The 20,842-nt window shown below is 26.8% G+C and overlaps 1 protein-coding gene across 1 annotated transcript in view; it reads left to right on the forward strand.

Moving 5' to 3' along the window:
* LOC121118961 (kin of IRRE-like protein 1) overlaps positions 1-20,842 on the forward strand; it is a 331,486-nt gene that overhangs the window by 261,405 nt on the left and 49,239 nt on the right. The window contains exon 6 of the mRNA XM_040713567.2: positions 19,995-20,122. Within this exon, the coding sequence (XP_040569501.1) occupies positions 19,995-20,122 (128 nt within the window). The remainder of the gene's footprint in view (positions 1-19,994; positions 20,123-20,842) is intronic.

Here is a 20,842-nt window from a genome sequence, read left to right on the forward strand (position 1 = left end):
TTTTATTGAGAACATAATAACTTTTTCTGTAGTATAAAAAAAGATTTTTTATTAGTTTTGAATAGTGAAAAACCTTGTTTTAAATACGTATATCCAATCGTATATAAAAAAATTTAAATACGTAAAATGAAAAGGAAAAAGTTTCAATTCAATAATCTTGTTTCAAAACTTTTTTTTTCTGAATTTATTCTCCAATGATCATTGAGAAGTGAAAAAAGGATTAAATTCTAGAAAGAAGTGAATACCCAACAATTATTGCAATGCCCAGTAATTACATATAGCTGAACAAAACATGAGAGACTTTTAATAGGCTTAGGTTATATGTAGGTAATTTTAACACAACATTAATGTCATCATTTTCAAGTTTCTAAGCTTTGGGTAAGAACTTAACCTTATAATTTTTTTATTGTTGAGACATTTCTATATTTCTGCGAATGGAGTTTCTTACATTTCTTCAAGCCTACAATAAAAACATGATTATAAGTACGGTGCCACAAGTTTATAAGTTATTTCAAAATATACTCATGATCCCGGATCCGTGAATCGATGTTTCTGTATTAAAATATATCAAATATTTAAATTATTGGCAGAAAAAATGTTCAGATAAAATTACCAATCACTATATATATACATTTATTTGTTAATGTTAAACAGTTGATAGAAAAAATGGTCATTGCAAAAAAATTTTGTTTAAAGAAACCGAAATTTGTTTTGATTGAAAAATGCAGGAGAGACGCATTGTGGCTATATTTTATATATTTGCTAAAGCTACCATATTGCTGTAAGAACGTTGCCCACATATGCTATAGCATGACAGACCTATTTAAGCTCCATGCCTACATAAACCTTGCTTTATAACAACAACATTTTCTCTGGGTCATAATGTTATAATGTTGCTTTTGCTGTCAATAACCTCTATTATGTTTGGTTAAAAAATATAACTTCACCTTCAAGTTGATAATCCAAATTACTAATCAAAATGATATATAGTCATTATTTGTATTATAATGCCCAATACATGTGGAATATCGAACGATTCGTTATAAATTTGAATAATATTTTTAACAATTTATAGTATATTGAAGCATTAATAAGTTTATCAATCTATGAACTTGGTTAGATAATTTATTAATTTGTATTTTCAATCCATAGCTCTTGTAAGTTAACCTTTTCTTTTAGGTAAAACAGGATAATAAATAACTCAATAAGTACTAATTTCATATTTACTAATAAACTATTTCCAATTAGTTTTTATATATACTTAAAATTTAATTTGTTAAATTAAACAAGGTCAAATATTTATTGTGTCTGTGTTAATTTTTAAATGTTCTTGAACGAATAGTTATTTTTTTTCCGCTTTTTTTTTTGCTAAATTTAAACAACAAATGTAGTTTTTATTATTAGTGTAATTGAAGCCATAAGCCTATTTTAATGTCATAAGTTATTCAATGACTTTTTATTGTTTATTCAATTATAAAATTTCATAATATTAATATCATTCCATATTAATATTGAATTAATAACAAATAATTGCACCGATAAAGATCTAAAAGTCATGTTCTGCCATATATGAAAATTTATTTAATATATTGTCGAACTTTGTCCAGTATTGGAGAAACAATATATTTCAATTATTTTTTTTATATAGTAAAGAATAATAAGAACATTGATTTTTTTGGCAAACTGCAAAAAAAAAAATAGATTTTCAATATCAAGTCAAAAATATATTTAAAATATTGAATTATAGTTTCTACTATAAAAAATGAAAGATTAAATCTTAGAAAAATTAATAAATAAGTATTTACTAGATTTCTAAAAAAATAGAAAATATTTAATTGTAAGGAGAGAAAATATACATCGACCAGGTACAATTAAAACCCTTTTTGTTGTTGACTCAATTACTAAAAGCTGTTTGTCACGCCATTATAGTTGTTCATACTTATATAATACTTTAATTGGTTTTTTTATTTATTCTAAAACGTATTGTTGTGTTAATCCTTTTTTTTTTGGTCCTGTTTAGTCTTAGAATTGGTCCTGAGAGTCCTTGGGGCCGGTTTAAGACTGTTTTTCCTTTGGACTGTCAGAACTAGAATTGATTAAAAGAAGACGGCATAAATTTGTCTGAAATCATCAAAGACAGGACCTAGACTGAACTAGACGGTACTGTAGTCTTCAATCCTGAAGAAGAACAAGTACAATACTTGTAGGAAGTCTCTGTTCTTGCAATGAAAAAAGGTGAATTAAAAAAATTCAAAGGAAAAGACTTTTCAGCAATCAAAATAATTAAATTAACATAACAAAATTTCAATAAAGAATTGGTGAATTTACGAATCAATCATAAACAAGGCATTGTTAAGATGAACAAAAAAAAATTGAATATTTTAATATTTAACATTTCCGGAACATACTGAAAAATAATGGAGACTTAACGTATATTAAACGGATAACGAAGCATTTGTATATATTTCAGAGTGTAAAATATCAAAGTTCATTAAACGAATGGATAAATCATACTTTTATTAACAACACATAGCAAAAGAAAAGATCCCGTCTTGCATTGAATTTAGACAAGTCCAAGTTCCCAGAAAACATTGTAAGTCTAATAGTTCATAGTACTGTATTTAAAATTATTTCCTTATAGAAATTGAAAACAATTTGTTAACATATTTTAAGAATAATTATTTTACCAGGCTTTTTTAATGATATGCCACATATCTTCAGATAGGGATTTTTTTAAATTCTATTTTGTTAAAAGGTAAAAAGTCACAAGGTCAAAACTCGTTTCTATTGATAAACAAATACAAATTACAAAGTTATTTTCCTCAACGTCCTCAAAGTTTTGAATATTATCAATTTTTTTCGAAAAATAAATGATTTCTTCATGGTTTATCGTGAAAACAATTCACAATTCCGTTTTTTTACGTTTAATAACTTTTTAAAGATAAGTTAATTTACACTAAGATATATATTTATGCTTCTCTGTGAAAAAAAATAATCAAAATTTAAATTGTAATGCAAAATAGTTGAAGAAAAAAACTATTACATATAATGTGTTTTGTTTAATATTTTTACGTTTTCACTAATTTTCTTTTAGGAAAAATTATTCTTTTTGTTACTGTATTGGTTATAAAATTATTCACATTTATCAGTCATTCAAAGTTGTCCCAAATATCAAAGTGGCCCTTTTAAAGCTCAGAAACATAATTTCTAATCTGTAGTGTTTTTTTTTACCATGTCAATCCATCTTTTATGGAACTATACTCATATTATTAATTATAGTAGTTTAGGAATATTTAGTTACACTTAGTACTGTTTACAGAAAATTAGACATAGATCAAAAAAATTAAAAGATATACATATAAAATTCCGATATGACGTTCCTTTGGTAATCAATTGGGATGTCAAAATAAAGTCAATTCTAATTGTAAAACACATGATCAATCGTATTCTTAATACTAACTTCTGGAAAAGGAATTTCTAAATTGCTTTATATTCCTAAGCTTCCATCTAGTAGAGATGAAGCATAAGCCATTACAATTTTTAAAGCCGTTCAAGATTGGGAGGTAACCGACAATATTAAGCTTTGTGTTTTGATACAACGAATGTAGAAAAACCGGAATTTGTATTTTTTTAGAATAAATGCTCGATAAAAAGTTATTATCATTTGTATGCAGGTATCATATTATGGAATAAGAAATTATTTCATTTTTATACATGCATGGAAAAAATCTCTTCTCCCGAGGTTTTACTGTTCAAAAGATTCCAAAAAATGAGTCAAATGATAGATATAACTAATTATGAGCCTGGAACTGTAAATAGCAAAATAACATGTTGCACTTAAGATATACGACAAAGAAATTATCAATTTTCCCAGAGAATATCTTTAATTGAGTCTTCCAATATAAGATTTTAAAGAATTTTTGGAACCAGCTAAATTATTTCTTGGTGATACTCCACAACGTAAAATAAAAATATTTGTATCCTGGCCGAAGCCACTATTTATAGTTGTCTAAAAAGGTGGTTATTTAAGTCACAACATAAATTGACTTATAAAGAGCAACGAGCATTCTGGATATTTTTTATCATTATTTTACGAATATATTTGAAAACAATGATCAGTTCTCTGAACAACCTCAGCTTCATTTAATAATTTGAATTTGGTGAAATCATTACTTAATTATTCCAGATTTAATATTCTAATTTCAAAAATGGCATATCAAACATTTTCTACCATTTATGGAATTTATTTTAAATCTAATTAATTATCCATTTGGTATCGAAAAATAAAATATTGTTTGAAATAAAAAACCAAAACTCAATAAAAAAAATATTCTGACAACACAAAGGCTTTAAAAAAAAAAAAAAATTTAAAAAATGTATCCAGATACTGAAGCTCCTATAAATTTTTTTAAACCTAATCCAAAATTGTGCCCGTTTAAGAATTATTAAAAAAATACATTGAAATAATTGATGCTCATAACGATGTGAATAACCAATCGAAATTAGGAGTGGCACTCATTTAAGCATGCAGTGAATCGTTAACAACTGACGAATTGCAGCTTCAATTCTTATTAAAAGTTGTTGAAGAGCACTCAATATAAATTGATCTAGATTGCTTTAGTATTTCAGACATATTACTCAGAAAAAAAAGGTTATTATTTAAAATATGTATATTGTATAATAATTCTTGATACAGTAGAAACTATATTTTAACGAAATAATTTATATTTTGTTTATAAAGTTATAAACTAATTTAACATATATATTTCATAAAGCAAAGTGAATAAGTATTAATGATAATTGAGTATCATTATTTAAAAAAAAAAATATAAATATATAAAAACAATTGTCCCTCTGAAACACTAATAATGCAACGACATGAGAAAATTTTCATTAAAATTAGATGTTTATTAGGGGGAAAAAAATATATAACAACATGGTGCGCAACACGTTTTATTAGATCTATTGTTCTTTTTAATTATTTTTCATTATTATTCAAGTTGTAAATTTTTTTCTAAATCAAAAATCCTACAGTAAATTCAGTCATCTATAAATTATTTTGAATCATAAAAAGCTTAATCTCAAATCTTTTTTATGATAATGATAAAAAGTCACTTTTAATTTGCAAAACTTTATGTTGAGCTACCTATAAATATTTTTCAATTTTACTCAACCGTTGCTGATTGACTTTTTTGAACAAAATGAACAATAAGAAAAACCTTACAACATATACTTATTTTGATTTTTTTAAATGCAATAACCACAATTTATTAAAATTCTTGAAATAAACTTAATTTGATTATTAAATTAAAATATACTGTTATATTTAATTCAACGTTAGTATGGTAAGAAAGACCTCTCATATGTATGATGTAATTCCAAGGGGAACAATAATAAACATTTGACATGTTCTTGAATTTTACTCACGTTTGAAACTGATATACTTAAGTATGTATGTACGTTACTAAAAAGATATGAGATAAAAAACTTTGATTTTCTATATATAAAATTTGATTTCTTTTAAAAAAAAAAATCTAAAATGTCTTTTTTTATACTTTTCTTCTTCTTCATAGAAAAAAATAGTTTACCAAAAGAATTTATATTGAACATCAAATATTATACAAATTTCTAATCGCTAAGAACGCTATGTCAAAAAGATAAACTAAAGTCCCATAAAAATAAAAATGTAAATCCGAAGTATTAATTATCAAAAGACTTTTGTTTTTTGTAGTTGGTAACTTTCACAAGCGGTCATCTTTTTGTTCTTTCGTTTTAATTATAAAGTTTAACCACGAGCGTGTGTGCTCATCAATGACAGATAGTAAAACTATAAGTTTTGTTCCAAATTGGACTCTGAATAGAGTTAAGGATAGGTAAAGGAGTAATCATTAATACTTATTTGCTTGTTACGGAGCACGTCTTATGTTTATTTATTTCCTCTTATGCTTGCAAGAAGATAATTTACTTAAATATCATACTAGTTAAACTGCTCTCCAGCAAAAATGTTAATCAATTGGCAGGGTTACCAGACTTTGTATGAAATTGAGGATCGACAACAGTGTAATTCCTGTATATTTCTATGATTGATACAGAGTTGGACTTGTGTTTGTTTATTTCAACTCATAGCAGCTAATCCAATAAAACGACAAAAATAACAGTTCAACTGCTCTTCTTTAAACCTTTTTTAATTGCCAGGGCTACCAGAATAGTTTTTGTATTTTCTTTGCCAAACTAAAAATGTTTTTAATTAACTTTCTTAGTAATGCTATCTAAGTAATTGCTTTAAAGAGTTACATATGTATAAAAACATATTTTCTGGAAAAGAACACTAATTCATTTACTTTTATGACATTTATAAGATATCAATTTTGGCACTTTATCATAAAATCTTTCTTAATTGAATTAAAATATGGAATCCCATATATCAATATAGTATTTATTAAATATTATGTTTCGGCTAAATGTCCGAAATAATCATTCGGCGAAATGTCCATTCGGCACATTATCCTTCGGCAAATTGTTCTTGGGCGAATTGTCCGTTCGAAAAATTTCCCTTTCGGGAAAATGTTCTTCGGCGAAAAAAAAAATTCTGTAAGAAATGGTTGTCCAAGAACCCTAAAAATGTACTCATAAACTTAAATGATATTGAGTGAAAGTACATTTGTGGCAAAGTGTATAACTTAAGAACTTAAATTAAAAAAAAAACAAATAGATAAAGCAAATGAACGACTTAAAAGTATACAAATAAATTAAATATACCAAAATTTGGAAGTCGTTCCAAGAAAATTAAATTTAAACTTATTAAAAAATATATATTATATTATAATATATATGTATTGATATATGGGATTCCATATTTTAATTCAATTTATCAAATTTGGAATGACAGAAAATCCCATTTCATTAACAAAGGGCTAAACTCTATACTATTTACATGATGTTATTTTAAAAAGTTCATATGCTACGAAGGTATTAGTTGAAGTCCTTTCTGGACTTGGAGTAAAATTGAAAATCGGCAACGGTGTAGTTTATTTTTACACCTTTAATAGATACAGCGTGGAGTTTATGCTTTTTTCATTTCTTTGTCATATTCACGACAACTCTGCTGCTATTTTCAACATCCCTTACTTTAATTAGTATAGATGAAGTTATTTTTTCAGATTATATTTTGTTAGAACATCAATTATAAGTTATTTTTTTTAAATTACTATCATCTTCATAAAAACGCAAGTTATTAATATTTATAACAACAATTTGCTTTCATTGTCAAAGCATCAGGATATCAGGATATTTAAATAATTCCTGTGATTTAGTAAACATAAAAACAACCTTTAGTAAAAAAACGTACATTATAACCAAATAGATACACCCAATATGTTGAATTATGCTGAGATTTATCATTTGATTTATGAGAAGGTTAGTTTTGCTTCGATATGTCCCTTCTTAAATAATATTGATAAAATTTAATAATTTCATTTTGACAGTTTATTTATTTTTATTACTATAGAGCATTTTATAGCAACTTTGGTAAAAATTGATGATAATTTTTTGACATTGATTCATGACACAATTTAAAAAAATATCATAATAATTCCAAATTGTTTTTATATTGGCAGGGTTATGGAAATATAAAGTAAGGTCCAAAAACATGCAATGACAAAATACTTATACCCTTTATTTTTAATTACGAGGCTTGATTACGCATTAAAAAAAAAACATGTGTGGTTAATATATCATAAATTTAAGTGTGAAAATGTCAGAGCAATAACATAAATACAACGCGATTACGATCTTTTCCAAAACAGTACTGAAAAAGCTGCAGAGATCGTCGGCACCTCCATCCAGGCTGGTTATAACATCAAGAAGCCCGATAGAACCAAAGAGAACCAAACTTCATCACCAACATCCGACAACTCTCCCAATATTTAGCCAAACTCAACCACCTATACTTAGCAAGTTTGGGTGCAACTTGGAGATAAATACTGCCACACCTCTCATATATATTTGAGTTCTCTCTGAGCTGTCTTAATGACACCGTGGGATTCCACAAACAAGCTGTATTTAAATATTTAAAAAATTTGTTTGAGTTGTCTTTTCTTGATTACATAAAATTCACAAGAAATCAGTAATTTAGTCATGCCAGTATCATTTTTAAGTCCACAAACAACATATATACTTATAGAAAATATAACTTTAACTTGTTTATTTAGGTACATGATCGAAAAACATTTCGACTTTTATAAAAATGGAAAGGTTTTAGTAGGATAATAATCAAAGATTATAGCTGGCCCTGACAAATGGCCGGTTTACTTGTGTTAACTTTATTACGAATAAAACTAATTTCATTATGATATTACAATAGTTTTATTCTAAAATATAATACAAAACATTATTATTATTGATGGATATAAATTGATAAAAAAATACATTGAATAGTTCAAATATATTTTATTTTTCCTAACATTAAATAAAATTCGTTGAATTTTGTGTGTGTTGGACAAATGTTACTACATTTGTTTTAAAAAAGTACTTTGTCAAAGTTTTTATATTTATTTTTTAAAGTACAATATATTAAAACTATATGTACATGCCTAATTAGTTATAAAAGTACGAAACATTCTGTAACAAAAAATTGGTATAAAAAGTTGAACATAAATAGTTAAATATGTAAAAAGATCGGGTGTTGTATAAAATGATCAATGGATGTTATCATCATAGTTTAAATACATACAACTATGTAAAAATAACCATTTAAGTAATTACACTATATAAATCAATAAACTTTTACCATTGAGTTACGTCTTTGTATGTAAAGTGGGAAATAATATACCCCAAAAGTTTTTAGATATACTTTTTATTTATTGAGTCTACATTTCATCGCTGAAAGCATCCTCCTGAAACATTTAAGATTATATACTTTTTATCCTTTATCTGAGATTTTACTACCATATTTAGTTATTCTTAATTAAAGTTTAGTGAATTTAACTCAATGTTTTTCTGAAAAGTCGTTTTTTTTTGTCTTTTCCATTCTTCTTTGTTTCAATAGGCGTACTACAAGTGTTATGTTGTTTCTAATTTTTATAGAGCTACGTACTGGGTGGTCCATTGAAATCTGAACACTTACTAATTCAATAACTAATGAAAGTTGAGTGATTGAAATTAATTAATATTTCAAAATATTAAAGAATAATAAATTAAGTACAACATAAACCAAACTTGAGGTCTCTGGCTTACGTACAAGTCAAGAAAATTGCACTTGCGTGGGATCCATGAGTTTTCATTTGCACAGTCTAATCAGCTGGTCGTAGGATCACCGTCTGCCCTGTCAGCAAGTATGAAACGTTAGCGAGGAAGAAAGGCTCTGTCACAAAGGAAAAGTTGGACCCAGTAAAGCTAAAGAAAACATCCCAGGACAATCCCCTCAACTTCATGTGGACCTATGGAAAATATCTCGGACTTTTACATCAGACTGTCTAGAGAACTATCAAAAAACAAGGTAGAAAGAGCCTTGTGAGGTTGTAGACGTCACTTTTCACATCAGCAATTAAAGAAAACAGTCTCATTCATTGACAAGACTCTATGGAAATAATTTGAATGAGTCTTTTGAACTCTTTGTTGAAATTGCTGGCCTCTACAGCCCTTATGCCACACCCCTCGACTACACCTTTTGTATGCATGTCGAGGGAAGGCCTTCAGTGTACTTGATCACAACACCAAGGCCCTCATACCAATTGTCACCCAGAACTGGGACGCCAAAACTGAGGACTATTTCCAATGCAGTTGTCAGGACTTCTGCCACTACTGGAAACCATCATTGCCACTAAGGGCCGCAAAATTAATCATTCTTTGAGCTGAGACACACATCTATTTATTGTACTAATCTTCTTTAATTTTTTTAGTTAATTAGTAAATTATATCCTGTTAAATTTTAAGTTTAAATTATTCAGATTTATATGGACCATTCGGTATATTACTTACAATTTGAACTAGAACTCATTAAAAATAAGAGATAAATATTACATTATGTTAAATGAAATTCTTTATTTTCTTCATAATGCTTAATTAAGGATATATTAGCATAATAATATTTAACAATTTTAATACATGTTTTATTAATTCAATTAACTGTTTTGATTAAAAGATATTCCTTAATTTTTATACTTAATATATTGGATTCTTTTTTCATTTTGGTGATTGAGACGTACGAAGGTAAATATTAAGGAAAAATAAACAGATCTATTTTTGGTTAAGAAACGGTTTAAGGAAAACTATGCCTTAATGCCCTATGGATCCTTCCCTGTTGTCTTTATCATTCTTTGTGGATTTGCAAAGTATCATTAATTTAAAGTATATCAGTTTAACCTTGCTTCCTGGCTCAATACTCCATTCAAATCGACCTCCAGACTCAACAGACAATTCGGAATGTTCCATTAAGCAAATTATGTATATTTTCTAGTTTGCTCCAGCAAAAATTGTCATATTTATTTTTTATAATGAACGCAACTTCTTCAAACTCATATGTTTAAATTCGATTCCCAAAATTTAAATATATATTTCATAGTAATTTTTATAAAAAATAATTAATTGACATGTTATTTATATAAAATAAAAAATTATATTTTTTTTCAGACCCAAACTAATGTGATTAAGATTATTCTAGTATGTTTCCTCTCAGCTTTACTTTTTCACACTAATATTATCATAATTTTAATGGATATTTACAAGTGTACTTAAAATATACCAAATAGTTATCAAGTGATACAAAATTTAAGTTACGTAATTACTATAATAAATTAACTATTCATGAAGTAATGAAATAAAGTTGAATTACTTTTTTACTTAGTTCATTAATTGTGTTATAAAAATGATGTTTTTAACAAAGAGTTAAATAACTAATAAAAAATAACTTATTTTTATGGGTGTACTTTTTGGTTATGGAGTAAAATGTCTTTACTTACGTAAAAGTATAATTTTTGACATTGTTATAAAAAAAAGGAGTTGCCCAAGTTTTCAAAAATATTATAAATATTTTAATTTTTTGTTCCTACAAATAATTTTCTCTGAATCATAAAAATTAACAGAAATATTTAAAATATATTTTGTTAAATGATAAAACACTACCTACAAAATAATGATTTTAAGTGAGTAAGAAATATATAAAGCCGACACGATAGGCTCGATGGAAGTTTGTCATACCCAGGCAGTTTTTTTTTATAGTCTCTGGTAAAAGAATTGAGCTGCTATATAAGGACAATATTTTGTAAAATCTTTACTTTTATTCTACATCCATCTTTATTAACAGCTAAATTTTATATCAAAATATTTTCTAGCTTTTGGCCTCCCAATATTATTTGTCTATAGTAAAACCAATCAAGGAACAAAACATCTCCCAGAATAAATATTTTTAACTAGTATTAAATATCAACTATATATATGTTATAAATATTTGTTGCATTTAGGATTGATAAATCATATAATTTAGTATAATAACCCTATTTTTTCTTGCAAGAAATATATTTATAATTTTCACAAAACTAATTTATTTAGTAAACTTAATCAAGTACCTTTATTAAACATTTGTTGCAATGATACCGTGCAAAAGGTGTTTTAAAAATCAATTTGAAGGGATAAGACCAAATTTAACTGCATTGCCGATATAAATCTATTATATAAGTATATATTTCCAAAAATTGTTTTCCCAAATCTAGTTTTAATTAAAGTTTAGTAAAAATAATTCAATTACTTTTTAATGATTTTTTTGTATTATTTTTCCATCATAATTTATCTCATTGGCAATCAAAATAGTGCTAATTTACATTCTGACTCGACTAATTCAAAATTGCTCGTCGTTATCTGTTCGAATATGAAAACCATCACACATTATATGCTGAATGGCTTAATTTTTTACTCGCAAATGAGAAAAAATCTAAAATATTGCTTATTTTCTCTTTGGGGTGTCCATGTTTTACGCACACTTAAGCAATACTCCGTAAAATAATATGAAAACAGTAAAAAAAATTAATAGGAAATATTTGTTGTTTCTTACGTCATCTACTGTAAACTTATCACACTTATAGAACGCAATAGACACATTATTAAAGCCATCATTTTGAAATATAATGTATTTTCTTTTACTTAAACTTTTATAAAGGAAGGAACAAACTATAAACAAAAACCCAAAAATATTTTTGTATGATTTTTTGTCAAACTCATTTGAAAAGAAGCTCCGAGCCCGATGAAGTTACAGATATAAAATTTCATTTTTTAATTATTCCAAAAATATGTAATTCAACTGATTATTTTTTTTTAATCCTTTGGAGAATAAAATTTTATATATTGATAACACAACCTTTACATAATTAATTTATTTCTATTTCTTCAATGTATTTATAATGGAAATTCAGAGATTTTGATTATAATTGGGATTTTATTTGCATACGTTTAAAAAAATTTAAGTATATATAATATAGTTTTACCAATATCAAAGATCCTTTAGAATTTTTACTGTTTGACTAAGATATGGAATTAATTATCTAACCAAATATTGAAATAAAAGTTTAACCTTTTAACAAATATTGTAATAATATACCCAGTCACTTTAATTAAGTAATTAACCAATTTCAAATTGATGTTAAATCATGAACATCCAAACTATTTTCTAAAAAATGAATATTTTTATTATGTACATATATATATATATATATATTGTCTTGTAGGGTAGAGGGTATTTTTGCAATTATGATAAATTAATTTATGAATTCTAAATAAACCCCTTAACGGCATAATTCTATGATTATTCCATGAAAAAATAAAATTAAATGCATTTTATGTATAGTAATAAATATTACATATTTTAATCAAAAAAATTCAAAGGGAACATCAATAGAAAGTAAAAATAGAAAATAAAGACGTAATTATATAATTTATTAATGTGAGACAAAAGTGCTTGAAGGCAATATGGTCTACAACAAAATGATTTAAGAAAAAATATCCTGTTGCAAAATAGTTTAAACCAAAATTACGGGCCAATCTGAAAATTAACATGTTTTGAAACTTATAAAAAAAGAGCATATTATTTTAAAATTACAATTACTTCATCCGACCTAGGAATGGTTTTTGAAGTCCATTTGCAATATGTATATTTTCTTCTTTAAGGACATGCAAGAATCAAGAAATACATTTATAGTGATGGAAATTTGTACAATATGGCACAATTTAGGCATGTACAAAAAACGAAAATCAATATTTTAATATGACAATTTGAAGAATGTTTTAGTGGAGAGCAGATTAGATGTCATAATTTTCCATTACATCAACTACAATCATGTGAGACAAGGGATGAGGGAAAGGACATTATGAAGAATTCTTCCAATGTCAACCTTATTTCTACTTTGAGTCCAACTAGGACTTATAAATATAACTCTGCAACAAATCCTCAAAGTGACTCTCTGTCTTTTATGAGCATAAACGATTGTTCAATAAGCTTTTGAATGTAATTGAATCTAGTTCACTATTGAGGAGTTAATTAGTAAGGACAACAGCTTAGGATATGCAAGTTCATTTATCAGAATACCAAAATCAGAATAAGAGTCCTGATCTTAGTTGAGTATTAAAGAATGTATGTAACTCTATCGACAGAAAAAAAGAAATGTTTCAAGGTTAAGGACAAAATATTAAGTTTGAAACTCTTCTATAAAAACATTTAAAGAGCGAAGAATATATGATGCGGCAAAATCTCAAAAAAAGCAATATTGTTAATGCAAAATTGTTCTCGACAGAATTACGAAGCATCTTATTTTAAATATAGAAGATTATCTTTCTTGAGCAGTTTGACATTTTTCCCCTACTAACTTATGTAAAAAGCGTAATGAATTATAAAGAATAAAATTCAATGGTACCATAGGTTAACACTAGCCTTCTTCCTGCGTCCCTCAAAAATCTATAACTACTTGTTATTGTACTAATCGATAATTTGAGGAATACTGATTATTGATTTATAAGCTCTATATATCAATTCTATTACATATGAAGCATTTCAACAACATTATAAAATGAATGAATAGCCCACGAACCAGTTAATCTTTAGACCTTTTTCATTTCTTTTTGTGGATAGCAAAAGATTGAACGATGCAACGAAGACAGCTATGAATATGTAGACATATTTCGTTTGTATCGATGATATTTCAACGTCAATAGTATATTTATTTTGATTTTACAATCAATAGATTAGCTTTCTATATTATTGTAAGTTTTAAATAAAAAAGGTTACTATAACTTAATATAAGAAGCATGATTAAATCTTTAAAAAAAGATTTTATAGAAAAATGCATAAGCAAGACGGATGAATAAAGAAAATGATTTATATTTTATATATTTTTATACATTAGAACGACGGACTGTTGGTATCAAAAGTGTTTTGAAGCATGGAAAATTATCACATCTGGCTACAGACTTATTTCTGAAATTAAAGAATGGATTAATGATTAATTAAATTTTTATTTATAATACGTAATAGTAACTACACACTAAAAACTAAACAAAAAACGAACCCAAAGTTTAAGTGTTGACCAAGACAGTTTGAAAAATGTTTGGGCGAACAGATGCTTAGCCATGATAACGTTATATATTCGATTAGCTGTGAACATGTTTAAAATCTAGGATATAAAAACAAATACCACTTCGTTTTTATTATTAAAGAAGCATACAACAATTACTATGATGTCGATTATCAAATATACTCTTATAAAGTCCAACAATGGTTTATCCTTATTACTACTAGTTCTAAAATAATTTAATAATTTTTAGAAATGAAAATGGCTTAGGTTAAGAAGTGTGCTGAATTGTACTATAAACATTGAAGAAAAGTTTTAAAAGTTTTGAAATATCTTTACATGTAGCTCAAGAGGCCCATAAGTTTTTGAAAATAACTTTAAAAAAACAACTTTTACATTTGTTTGATTACTGACAATATACTTCAAATTTAAGCTTCGTTTTCAATGATGAATAATAAGTTGAGCCTACTCATTTCACAATAATACATATTTTATAATTAATTAAAAAAATAATTACATTTATTTTTACAAAATAAGGTCAAAAATAGTAATTTGTCATTCAGCTCGTTTTTATAATTCTTTAACATATTGCAACTTATCTTATAGACTATAAAATATCTAATATTACAACTATATTTAATTCAAATTAAATTCATGGAAAAAAAATAATTTTTATCAAGCAAAACTTTAGTGACTCTTTATAAAAAATACCATTTTTTATAATTTTAAAACATAAAACCAACTATTATAATAATTTCAGTTTTGAAATAAATTTAATTTTAAATTAGTGTATTTGTATGATATAATAATATCATATATAAAAATATTTTTCAATTTCTTAGTGTAAGTTTTAGACAGATGCAAATGCTTTTTGGTAAGTATTTATGCTGAGGTAATGGTACATCCTTTAATGGTCTTCCACAACATGTAGGAAACATTAAAATTATGGCTTTTCATTGGTATTAAACTACTATATTCTGTGGTAAGCGCCACTCTTCTATCAGCTAAATAAGTACTTATTTAGAGGGTTGAAACTTTTCCTGATGAACTTTTATTTTTTTAACTAATACAAATTGCTGGTTTGGGTCAAAGACTTCAGTACTTTAGTCTGTAAAAGTATTGGTTAATAATTTTGCTTATGTTCTTAACTTTGAATGAGTTAAGCGTTTTTCTATTTGAAGTTAAACTTACTTTATCAACGAAGAAAAGAGTCCAAAGATTTTCCGTGGTAAATACAATAAAAGCTTGGAAAATTTTCAGGAAAATCATTTTGAAATAAATTAATAATTAAAAAATATTATATTAATAACTTCATTAAACTGAGGTCTTTTCAAAGAGGATTTGAAACCAGAGATACTTTCATGCAAGTTTTAAAATATACTTTGACATTGAAAATAAATAATTTTTTCGCTGAATTTAATGTAAACTACAAGTTATTCTAAAATTCGATATTAATTAGTCCAATTGTTAGAGTGTGATATCTTTAAGATATAATAAAGGAGTAATGAGTAAAATATCAATTAACTTCAATTGACGTTATTTTAACATAAAAATATTACTTTTTTAGAAACAGATATAAAATTAGCTATTTTAAATTTGTTGCCTAAAAAACTAAAAATTTTGAGTCTCTTTTAATTAGAAACACAATTAAGGTATAATAACATAATATTATTTTCTATCATGCTTGGCAAATCAGGTTACAGAATTAAAAACAGGATGGGCTGATTTGCTTGAACGAAACTCTAATTTTTTTTTCAAAAATACAGTCTCTCGTTATCATGCAATGGAGTAAAGTGGAACGTGAGTTTGCAATCAAAAATAACTACTGGCCAAAAATGGTTTTACTGCATATATTATCAAAATTTTTAAAACTAAATTCAAAACTTAAGTATTTATTGATTCAATTTATGAAAAACAGTTATTTGCTTCAAAATGTGATTTTTTTAAATTCATTATTTTAATTTGAAATTGTCAAAATTCTTCAAGCTTAATGATTTTTGAGATCGAAAATAAATGCCATCAGCTACAATATTATGCAAAAATATTTTATATATATGAGGTTTTTTTCCAAATCAAGTTATAAAACCTGTAAGAACTATACAGGTGTTGGACTTACCTAGATGTTTAAAGGATTCAGGCCAGAGGACTGGAGTGGGCTAGAGTTTTGAGGCAGAAACTCATTTTTTCATGTTTTTGTATTGGTATACCACTTCGAGATCAATCCTTGGAGCTTTCTCCATCCTCCACATGCCTTCTGATCTTGTACCCTGTATGCAGTTAATCTTCCGATTCTTAACAATTTCATAGTTGCTATGGCTGACGCAAACAATTGTTATAATCTTTCACCTATTTGTTTCCATTTTTTTGATTACTTTACATAACTTTATGAATTTTACAACACTTTTCACTTTTCTAAGAAATTCAAATTCTTCAAATAGAAAAAAATTGATGGGTACTTTACTAAACTCTATATTTCGTCAGCATATGGGTGATGAAAGACTTTTTGAACGCCCAGTATTTTCATAAAAAACAGATGGGTAAAGAGCTTTTTAGAAATATATAAATATTATTTAAAACCATAATTGATAGTGGAATAAATCTACTGAAAACATATATATTTTTTTATACTTTTAGTAAATGCTTAAGAATACATATATTTAACAGATACTTTCCTGGAACATAATGTGTTCTTTCTTTGAGTTGCATTAACTTTTGCAACAAAAATGCATCTATATAATGTAATTTTCTTTGTAGAAAATAAGTTTTATTTATGGTCAAGGATTATTTTCATATGCAAATATACATAGCATAGAAATGGTAATTTTTAAAACTTTTTTTTAAGTACATATATTTATTCTTAAATATTTATGGTAACCCTTTTTTTAATAAGCCTTAAGACAATTTTTTTTTTTTCTGCTTAGGGTCTTTTCTTTTTAAAAAAAGATATATTTATTAATATTACGTTAGGTCTATAATGTACTAAATAACGTTATAATTACTACCACCAACGAACTTTAGTTCATGTTTTTGCCTGGGTTTGTTTGTTAACAGGATTACGGAATAAGTTACGAAAAGTATGAATATGTTTTTCTTTTTGCTTGAAAATTGAACTTTCATAGATGACACAATTATCTAAATTACCTTCCATTTTTTTTATTCATCCAGAAAAATTTGCATCATACAAAAATAGATAAACACCCTAGTTAAAATTGCTTTCTAAGAAGAAACAAACAATAAAATAAATCAATGCACTCCTATACACAAGTTTAAAAAAATGACTAACCCATAATCCAAAAAAACCAATAAAAATCCCTTTCAATGCCTCTATCGAAGCTTACGTATAACGTCAACTCGTATCTGATGGAAGGGCTTCTTCTATTTTTAAATATTTAAATGAAACTTGATTCCTGGATGTGTTTACTCTTGAAGACACTAGTAACAAGGTTACTAAGGCTATCTGTCGCCTTTTTCTACAAACCCAAACTTATTTTTTGTCTGTGGTTGTTTTAAACTGTGGGGGAATAGTTGAAATTGTTAGAAAGATGACAAATTGGTATGACCAACCCCAAATAAATATCCCGGATATAATTGAAATATGGACAATGATTGTACTTCCAAAGAGCATCCTCTCTTTCGGTAAACCTTTTTTCAAAAAAAAGTCAGTGCAGAATTGCAAATACAATAGCTCACTTTTCTCAATTATTAATATTTTCTATGATATAGTCTTCACTTCTAGGTTTTGCTATCAAATTCAACAAATTATATTGCTGCGCTGAAGATAGCAAACTTTTCATTCTGAGCATTTTTCATTCCAAAAACGAATTATTGCCAAGAAAGCTTTGAGCTTTGACACAAAGTCACAAATTGTTGCATCTGCTCCTTAGATAATTTTGTTCATGGCCGAACGTCACAATATCTCGTCTGTATGCTCCGACGGCAATGTGGAGTTTTGGCATGAAGAACATTGATTAAGTATGGAAATATTTAAATTTATTGTGGTTGTTGAGACTGCAAAGTAATTTATAATTATGGACCGTACGTTTGAGTAGGAATTTTAATGAACATACTCACACTACATTTGAAGAGAGGATCAGCATGGTCCAGCAAGAGTTTCTTAAAACTACGATGGGACTCGACGGTTTCTGGAAGCTGATGTTAAGGTCGTTGAGTTTGGTCATCCATTTTACTTCGCTCTTAAAGGTTTATCGACTTCACGCACTCAGAAAATAATCTGTGATAGCTACATGACTTTATATGTCTCCCTTGCCTGTCTAAGCAGAAACTATTTTTTTGCTTGGGTCGATTAACGAGCAATAAAAGTTTTGATAAACTCCAGGTAACTTTTAAAAAATCCCTTTATTTGCTCTAGAGAAAAATGGTTCCGCTCTCGAATTGCAGCCTCATCTATTTTCATTTATAAATTTATTTATAAATTCGGGGAGGAAGAAGAGAAAAAGTTGGGCTTCTTTTGCAGTTCAAAAATTTGAGGCATCTATTTTATGATTGTTCAAAACTCTCCCATATTGTAGCTGTGGCCTCCAGGGTGCAGCAAGAAGTGTATGGGGCTGCAATTGCATTATATGAGTGGCTGGTAATGTCTTTCCCCAATCATAAAAACAACTTTAAACGAGGAGCAGTTATATTTAAAGTTTTACTAGTCCTTTACGCGGACAGGTCTTGCAATTCCAACATACCTATTGAGATGGATAAGCTGATAGGACACTCAATATCCATTTCAAACGTTTTTAGGGAGAACGGCTCTCACTGAATTCGTAAAAAGCTAAACGATGGAGCAGGGAGTTCTCTAGAAATTCGAAATGGATCTTCTTTGTTACTACGGTATAAGTGGTTTACAAAAAACCAAAAATAACTTAATCAAGGGCTTTAAATAGGTGCTTGCAATGTATACTGAGCGTAAAATTCTGTTGACAACAAAATAACTTCTATTTGTAGGATTAAAACTAAGTTATTGCAATTTTTTGAAGCCGAAAATTGAATTGTCTTCACATACTTTTTCAAAAATGACGTCTCTCGTCCTTTTGAATTTCAAATTTATATAGGTGGATGCCACATCCTATATTATGTCGGATAAAATATAAGCCATTTTCTTCCTTTATAAATTTATGTTTTAAGATAATTCAACACTTTCCTATATGTATATCTTACATCCGATATCAATATCAACGGATATGAATAAATAGGAAAATGCTAAATATTGTTCGATAAATCGATTGTGCATTTAGTATTTGGTTATTTGTAAATAAGTCTGGAAATTTTTATTTTATTGGAAAAAGTTGCAAAAAGGATGATCAGATAATTTATTCATTCAAAGATTTCTATACCTTGCGTTTTCTAAGAAATAAATTATTTGATTAAAAATATTATATTAAAAACATTATGCACACATGTAAAAAACTAAATATCTCATGTTTCTTTTCACAGATCCGGAAACCAAAATATTAGGACCAGTTGAAGTATTTTTAAATAAAGGATCCACTCTTAATCTTACTTGCACCATCAAGCAAGGTCCCAAGAAACAGCCTTTTATTCTATGGAGTCATAATAGTAAAGTAAGTATAGATTATAAAATGTTTTTTGTCTTTACAAGGAGCCAAAATGTGTCTATATGATTGTTAGTTAATATTTTTTTATGCAATAATATATATTTTATTTTTAAGTATTACCAACTTAGGTTTTCCTAGCGTTGATCGGGACATTAAGAAAATAAAATGAATGATGAAATATATTGGGTCTTATAAACTATAAAAATTATTTTAAGATCTAATCTTCTTGCATGTTTTGCACACTTTAAAAAAAGATAGATAGAATAGGTTTGGCCGGCATTGTCGTGACAATAAGCAACTAATATTCGTTCAAAACTCTTCTATTTTTAGTAAAAGAGATTATAAAGGTTAAATCAAGGTAAATATTCAAGAAGTAGTATCGATCACTCCATCTTCATATTATTATCAAAAATCATCTGTCTTATTTACTTTTCTTTTTTTTCTTCTGTAAAAAATGTTTTAATAAAATGCTATTAAATGTTCCCATGGCGTTCAAACGCTATACAAAAAATTTAATCAAAATCCATGGATTGGTTTCGGTGTGATTCTTGGACATACAAACTCACACAGACACAGACATTTGCATTTAATATATAGTTAATGATTGAATCGTGAGTGGTAATTTTTCCCAAATATTTTCGCCATTTTATTTTATTTTTCCTTGAGAAGATTTTGTAGGTTCTTATATTATAGATTCTAACTTTAAATTTGTATTAGGATCAGATT

This window comes from Lepeophtheirus salmonis, chromosome 5, assembly GCF_016086655.4.
Source record: "Lepeophtheirus salmonis chromosome 5, UVic_Lsal_1.4, whole genome shotgun sequence".
Classification (NCBI taxonomy): Eukaryota; Metazoa; Arthropoda; class Copepoda; order Siphonostomatoida; family Caligidae; genus Lepeophtheirus; species Lepeophtheirus salmonis.